General features: G+C 43.8%; 2 protein-coding genes across 2 annotated transcripts; both read right to left on the reverse strand.

Annotated features, from left to right (window-relative positions):
• Window positions 1-220: 220 nt before the first annotated feature.
• Window positions 221-3,247, reverse strand: LOC131230563 (uncharacterized). The gene is made up of 6 exons (XM_058226468.1): window positions 3,106-3,247; window positions 1,577-1,944; window positions 1,117-1,463; window positions 703-1,015; window positions 477-612; window positions 221-240 (listed from the first exon to the last, which is right to left on the reverse strand). The coding sequence occupies exons 1-6, from the start codon at window positions 3,245-3,247 to the stop codon at window positions 221-223; spliced, it is 1,326 nt and encodes a 441-aa protein (XP_058082451.1).
• Window positions 3,248-4,690: 1,443 nt separating this feature from the next.
• LOC131230564 (RNA-binding protein with serine-rich domain 1 homolog) lies at window positions 4,691-7,044 on the reverse strand. Its single transcript, XM_058226469.1, has 2 exons — window positions 6,801-7,044; window positions 4,691-5,085 (listed from the first exon to the last, which is right to left on the reverse strand). Exons 1-2 carry the CDS (start codon window positions 7,042-7,044, stop codon window positions 4,691-4,693), a joined length of 639 nt encoding a protein of 212 aa, XP_058082452.1.
• Window positions 7,045-7,937: the final 893 nt, after the last annotated feature.

A 7,937-nucleotide genomic window follows, 5' to 3' on the forward strand; every position in this document is an offset into this window, starting at 1 on the left:
AATTTATGGTCCTCAGGCCATGTATGAAGTTTAGAGCCAAGTGGATGGTGGAAACCCTGTGATCTTGCATTCTAACTAACTTTCAGGCCACTTGAGCTTCAGTTTCTCAATTTTCTCGGATCTCTGGCGTGTATATCCATCGATCTCGGTCCCCTGGAGTCCATTCCTTGCTCTGGTGACTTTGGAGCGTTAAATCTAGGCTTTTAATACTCTTTTTCAATCAAAGCACCTTATTACATTCTGCAACAAAAACACGATTAAATTATAACATTAGGCATTATTGTGTACGTAAAATCAGGCAGTAATCGGGGTCTGATATGCAATATTCGACCCTCAACACCTGCTCCCAAATTGAATGGCCCAAGCCATCTTCAACTAGAAAGCAACCATAACTTCCTTAAGTTTCCTGATTCCCAAGCCCCCCTCTTCTTTTGGGAGAGAGATAACCCCCCAATTCCTCCAATGAAGTTTCTTACCATTCCTCCAACCCCAGAAGAAGTTTGCAAAGCTAGCTTCCAAAGATGATAGAACTTTCTTCGGGATAATCGTTGCCGCCAGGAAGTGGATTGGAATACTGGACAGGACAGAGGAGATAAGAGTTAATCTGCTCCCCTGAGAAAGAACTCTGGCATTCCACCCCTAGATTTTGGAGGCCACCTTTTCCAATAAGGGCTTGAAACGGCTACATCTTATTCGCCCTACCGCAATAGGGACACCCAAGTAGGTGAGGGCTGAGGTGGAATTGTTTATCCCAAGGTATCTCTCAATGCTTCGAATCCTGGAGACTAGCAACTTTGGAGAGTAGTAAAAGGCACTTTTCCTTTGGTTAATTTTCTGGCCAGACACCTCTTGGAAGGCTGAGAGAAAAGAACGGACTGCACCGAGAGATCTACAACCACCGTTAAGGAAAAGAACCATGTCATCAGCATAGAGCAGGTGTGTGGCCTGCTTGCAGCCCTGCTTCAGCTTAAAAGGGTGGCAAAGGCCGCTTTCCACCAACCTGGAGAAACCTCTACTGAGCACATTGGCCACAAGAATAAAAAGACTGGGAGAGATGGGAGCCCACGAGACGCTTGGAAGAAACTGCAGCTTTCACCGTTGATAAGGACTGCGAACCAATTAGAATTCCAGCAAGATTCCACCAACTTAACCCAGGCCGGGCAGAAACCAAACTTGATGAGGACCTGTTTCAGGAAGCTCCATTCAATCCGGTCATAGGCCTTTTCCATATCAAGTTTGAAGGCTATATTGCCTCCCCTAACCTTCCTTCCAATGTCCGTAAATATTTCTTGACATAAGGCAATATTTTCTGCAATGGATCGACCTTTTATAAAGGCCCCTTGTTCCGCCGAGATCAGCTTGGGGAGAATGGAGCTGAGCCTTGAAATGATGATTTTGACGAAGATTTTGTAGATCACGTTGCAAAGGCTGATTGGTCTAAAGTCGGCAAAGGTTCTCGGTGCCTGGGATTTTGGGATTAAGCAAATTAGAGTGGTAGCAAAGGCTCTAGGGAGCCGAGTTCCTTGAAAAAATTCCTTGATATCCAGAAAGATATCAGGGCCCACAATGTTCCAACAGCCACGGTAGAAAGCCACAGAAATCCCATTAGGCCCAGGGGCCCCATCGATGAGAGTGCAAACACAGAGCTTCGGACTTCATCTAAGGAAGGGGGCGCCAACAGCAGCTCGTTGTCTACAGCTGAAACCAGGGAAGGGATGCAGTCCAATAGACTGACAGCAGCCCCAAACTGGCTAGCAAATGGAGTTGCTGAGAGGACAACTTTCATGAAATGAACACCTTCTTCTTTGATTAATGCTTGATTAGGAGTGATTTCCCCTGAATGCAATTGGATTTCATGGATGGTGGACCTTCTAACTCTCTCTGAAGCGGCAAGATGAAACAACTTTGCATTGCAATCGCCCTCAGAAAGCCAATTGTTGCAAGCTTTTTATTTCCAAAAAAATTCTTCCACAAGCTCTAGGTTGGTGAGCTTGTGCCTTGCATCCGCAAGAACTTCTCTGCTGATATGAGGGAGGGATGAATGGGACTGGGATTCTACGTGGATCAAATCTTGTTCTGCAATTTTGAGGTTGTGGAAAATATTTCCAAACACCTCTTTATTCCAGACTTTTAGCTGCACCTTGAGTTTCTTGAGCTTTAGCAGCAAGTTTAAATAGGGTTGGTCTGACATCTGATTACGCCAGGCATCTACAATGAGTTGCTCAAAAGAGCCATCCAGGAGCCACATCCGTTGAAAATGGAAGGGCCTTGGGACGGAAGCGGCAGGGGAGGGAAAATTCACCAGAATTGGGGAGTGGTCGGAATTCAGCCTCGGGAGATGCTTGACTTGAAAGCCATTGAAGATGTTGGTCCATTCCGCATTGCAAAGGACCTTGTCCAGCCTGGCCCACACCCTAGTGCCTGCTGTATGGTTGTTACACCAGGTAAACCTATTACACGAAAAACCTACGTCCAACAGCCCTGCCTTATCGATTGCGTCCCTAAATTCCACCGAGTTGGCCTGATCGTGACTTCTATTACCCAGCCTTTCGCTGGACTGAAGCACTGCATTGAAATCCCCACAAACTACCCATGGACCAGAAGACATAGAAGTGAGAGATTCCAGAGAATTCCAGAGAAATCTTCTACTAAACCTGAAACATTTAGCGTACACAAAGGAAAGACGGCAAGGAGTAGGGAAGTTTGGGAGAGAGACATGAATTGAAATAATTTGGTTAGACATTCCAATAACTGAAGTTGAGAGATTTACTTTGTGAAATATCCAAAATTTAGCCCCGAATTCAGCATTGGAGATAGATGCATGAAAACCAAGTTTTAATCCAATTCCCACCCTCTTCCTATCCGCAGCCATGGACTCCAGAATGGTTACAATTGAAGGGTTAAATTCACAGATTAATCTGATGTAGTTCAGACTGTGGCTGCATTGGCCAAACCTCAGGCGTTCCAAATGAGGATGTTATCCATCAGACAAATGCCCTGAAAATATGCCCTTCTTTTGCAACCTTTTAAGCCTGTCTTTCCATGCTGCTTCTACTGAACTTTAATTTACATCTTTGCATTGATCATGAATAACATGCCCCTCACCATAGCTGGGTGAGTCCTCTGCAGCTATTTGAGAGGGAAGGTGGACCCTGGCATCACGCCCGTCAGGAGGTTCCCGCCCATGCGAGGGCAAGGTGAGATCTAAATTTTCAGGAGCCACTGAATCCTGAGAGGCTACCTTCATACGTTCACCTTCTTGCCTCCTAGGATAATGATTTTCTGGTCTACTCCGGTGAAGATGATATAGAGAGAGATCAACCGATAGGTCTAGCTATCTGTAGACTATAATACAACCGTCTGAGAGCCCTTTAGGGGGATGGGATTGATCTGCACTCCCAGTACAAAAATATGGGGTGAGCCGAGGGGAAGATCCCTCATCTAGATCCTCTCCATCTCTCTGACTTAATAATGGGGACAGTGGGGAGTGATCAGCTGATTTGGAAGTCCTCTGAGCGGACCTCCTCTTCCCTACATGGTTAGAGAAAGAAATAGTGTAGGGGATAATTGCTTTTGAGAGGGGGGGTATTCCAGGGCCTGGGAGATCTACCTGGTTCTCAGTTAGATAAGAACGCACCTGAGCAGGGGGCTGAGATTCTTCGACAAGCTCGGCATTTTCTGTTTAGCCGAGAAATCTCCGGTGATGCATTATGGGGTTTGGTTTCCTATCTCCAACTTCGTGCTTATCATTGTTTGAAGAAGTAGGGTGCGCGACCAATGTGGCCCCAGGAACAGAGCTTTCAGCAGCTTGTTGGGATGTGTGGGGATGCAGGGAAGGCAGACCTACCGTCAGGGATGCAAGGGGCAGTTCCTCCTCTCCATCTATAGGAAAAATCGGGCCGACAGGAGTATGGTTGGGGGAGGTATTTTCCCAAGCACCTGAGCTACCGTTTCCGATGTCGTCATCTGCCCTAGCGAAATTGTCTACCACTCTGTCCCTAGAGCATCCTGCTTTGATTCTTTGTCTTGAGAGGTTAGGGCTATCTGGATCAGCATTTACGGTCGCTGTAGATTCCTTAATCTGGGCCAAAATCTTGAAGGAATCTTCGTTGACGATGAGAGTTTGTACCATCAGGGGGGGTGAGCCCAAAGCCAGTTTCACCTTCACCCTTGCAAATTTTTGAAAAATCCTGAATCTCGAAATGGTATCAATCCAAATCACTTCGCTGTAAGACTTGCCCAGGTCCCTGATCACTGATTCAAACCATGCATGTGCCGGGATACCAAACAATCTGATCTAGGTCGCATCCTTATTGAAGTATATCTCCGGCGTCCATGGAAACACTTCAGTCAACCCCAGGTCCCCCCAAAAGAGTGAGTTGGCTGCAAAATCAAAGAGCTCCACTTTGGTTTTAAAGGTAATCAAAAACTGGTAGTCTGAAATTCTAGCAACGCCAATGGCAGAGGCCTTGAATTTTGAAGCCCTTATACCGTCAATTAGATGAAGAATAAAAATCTTCTTGCTGCTTGAGACCCCTACCAACCCCAGATGTAGCTCCCAAAGCTTCTCCTTGACAGCCACTGGGTCAGCCATTAACCATCCTGGACCATATTAGGGGGAAATCTCTGGGGCAGAGGGTTTTTCCCAACCTCTATGGGAAGGTTTGGGACCCCATGCGGGGACCTTTTCCTAATTTGTCTCTACGTTCGGCTGATGAGTTCCGTGGAAGAGATTTTCTAAAGAGGATGGGCGAAATGGTTTGGATCTGGCCTCTTCCACAAAAACCCTCCTTCCGTCGATCTTTTGCCCGTTTAGTACACCTTTGGCTCCACGAGCATCATCTTCATACATGTAGCGGATGAAAGCGTAACCCCTTGATTTGCTTGTGCCAGGAAAGAGGGGGAGATATACCTCTGAGATCCTGCCATACCTCTGAAATATCTTGAATAGATCTTCTGTGGAGCAGTTGAAAGGCAGATTCCCCACGAACAGAGTCTTTCGAGTGCCATCATCGGCCCTGTTCTTCCTTCTCGAGGGGGCGCGGCTCTCGATCGGCCTCTCATAAACCCTAAGCTTCAAATCGCCTTTTTTTTTTTTTGCCAAAGCCCTCAATTTATAAGCTTCAAATCGGCCCCTCACCTCGATGTATTTGTTGTATATCTATGCTGTTCATCAGGTTTTCTAGCTCATTTTAAGATATCATTCCAAAAATGAAGCATATACTATTCTCTAGTGGACCACACAGTGGGGATTGAATGCCACCATTAAAAACTTCTCGATGACCACCGTTTTGTGTGATATGGTCCACTCAAGATTTGGACCTGCTTCGATTTTTGGACCATGCCCTAAAATAAGCTGGGAAAACTGATAAGCCCCATGGATATAGAATATATATCAAGATGGAAATTAAGGTGTTATTGTAAAAGCTGTATAGGTCCACCATAATGTATGTATTTTATCTATATCATCCATCCATTTTTATCTATGCTATCCATTGATTTTTCCAAATCAGTTTAGGTCATGAGCCCAAAAATTGAGGCAGATTCAAATCTTAGATGGACCAGACTGCACAAATCAATGATGATTGAATGCTCGTCATTAAAAAATTCTTGCGCACAAATGTTTTAGATAAATCTGGTCTTTGTGTTTTCTCTTCATCCAGGTCCATGTGACCTATTCAATAGGTTTGATGGAAAATAAACATTAATGTAGGACTTAGGAAGTTTTTAATGATAGGCATTTAATCACCATTGTTTTCTTTGGTGTGGTCTACCTAATATTTGGATGTACCTCATTTTTGGGATTATGTTTGAAAATGATTCTGCAAAATAAATGGACTACTTTAAAAAAATATAGACAATATGATGGGGTTCATTGAGCACTGACCAATGCTTCCTATCACCCACTTCATGTGCTTGTCCCAAATAACACAAAGTTACGAATATTCTATTAAAAAGTATATAGTGCATGGTGCATGGTGCTACTCATCTCACTAATGCACTTTGATCACCAATTAAAGGTCACGCATGTATTTATCACCAACTTGTTATACAATCAATTCATGTCACTGGTCCTGTCTATTCAACTAATCGGCTCTATTTTGTGGGGAAAATATTAATATTTTAGATGGGGCATAGGCGTGATTTTCATTTAGAAAACTACTGTAATAGGCTTTAAGACGGCATTTGGAACACAAGTCATTTTGCTTCAGCTAGCTAGTGATGCCTTCAGTGGCTGATCTCGATTTCTACTGATATCTGTGGACTAGTCAACTTTCTTGCTAGCCAAAATGAAAAAAAAAAAAAAGTCCCCAAATTGAAACCTAACACTAGCATGAATACCTTCAACCTCACCGTTCCCGTCTTAATTTTTCTTTAAAAAGCCCCAAACCGCAACAATTGTAACCATTCAATCTCCACCACCTTTGAATAAAACCACTAAAAAATGAAATAAATAAATAAATAAATCATGTTGGGGGCAAATCATGTGGGGCACAAGAAAGTGGAATCCGATGCGAAGAATTGATGTCTGTGTTATATCCACTCCGTTTATCCAGCTTGCCCATTTTAGGACGTCATTTTAAAAATAAGGCATATTCAAATCTCAAATGGACCACACTACAAGAAACAGTGGTGATTTAACAACCACCATTGAAAACTTCCTGTGAGCCACAAGAGTTATTGGGTATTGGATGGCATATAAACATGAGGTGGGCCTCTAGAAAGTTTCAACGTCGGCATTTCCATTTCAGATGCCCCAAAGATGTGGAGTGGTAGAGGTCGGTTTTTTTTTTTTTTACCTTTCCCATTCTGCCTATTTGTGTTTTTTGTTTTAGGATGGTTGCTGGCAGAGATGGGTTTTGAAACGGATTGAGTTTTCACCGTAATTGAGGAAGGTCGCTGGAATGTGTTTTTAGAGGGGTGTTGAAAGGGCGGGCGGGCAGGAGGTATGGAAATGAGGAATTGTGGGATTGACAAAGATGGGTTTTGGTGGTGATTGGATTTATCAGATATGTTTTGGTGGTGATTAGATTCTGATACCATGGGGAGAGGCTTATACATAAAATCCATAGTAAACAGAGATGCTTTGGTACTCTCAGAGCACTGAAGTATAATGTTCTTGCATATGTTAACTTGGACAGTCCAATCGATTAATCTAAACCGTTTATTAACTCCAAAACATTTCATAGACTACAATGCAAAAATAGTACTGATCCGATGATCCAAGCCATTATTGATTTGGCCTTATTTTCTCTATCCATCCCTTTTCTAAGCCATGGATGGCATGGGATGGGACGGGACAGTTATGATTGTCTATATATATATATATATATATATATATGGAAATGGTTCTATGCGGTCGAGCTCATGGGAACTTCCCATGAGATCGAGCTGTGTGGACCCCACTGTGATGCGTAATGAACATCGACCCCATCATTCAGATACAAAATTCCATAGTGGGCCTCGTGCTTAAAAATCAAGTCAATCCATGACTTTTGTGGGGCACACCACATACAAAAGTTGAGAGGGGTTATCCTCCCATTAAAACATTCATAATCATTTGTTGGGCCCACCAAGGTGTGGTTCACAAATCCAGCACATCCATTATGTGTGTCCCACTTGTACGAGGGGTCAAACCAAGTTTCAGATGCATCCAAATTTTCGGTGGGCCCCACCAAGTGCATTTATATGTCATAGGCATGTCTTCACATTATTTTAGATGGTATGACCCACCTGAGTTCCTTATACAGCTGATTTTTGGGATAACCCATCATTTAAAAAGGGACCCATCAAATTCATGGTGTAGATGTTCAGCACGCATCAAGGTGGGGCCCACACAGCTCAACTTCATGGGAAGTTCCCATGAGCTCAACCACACCCCCCACCCCCACACACACACACACACACACACACACACACACACACACATATATATA

This window comes from Magnolia sinica, chromosome 17, assembly GCF_029962835.1.
Source record: "Magnolia sinica isolate HGM2019 chromosome 17, MsV1, whole genome shotgun sequence".
NCBI classification, from domain to species: Eukaryota; Viridiplantae; Streptophyta; class Magnoliopsida; order Magnoliales; family Magnoliaceae; genus Magnolia; species Magnolia sinica.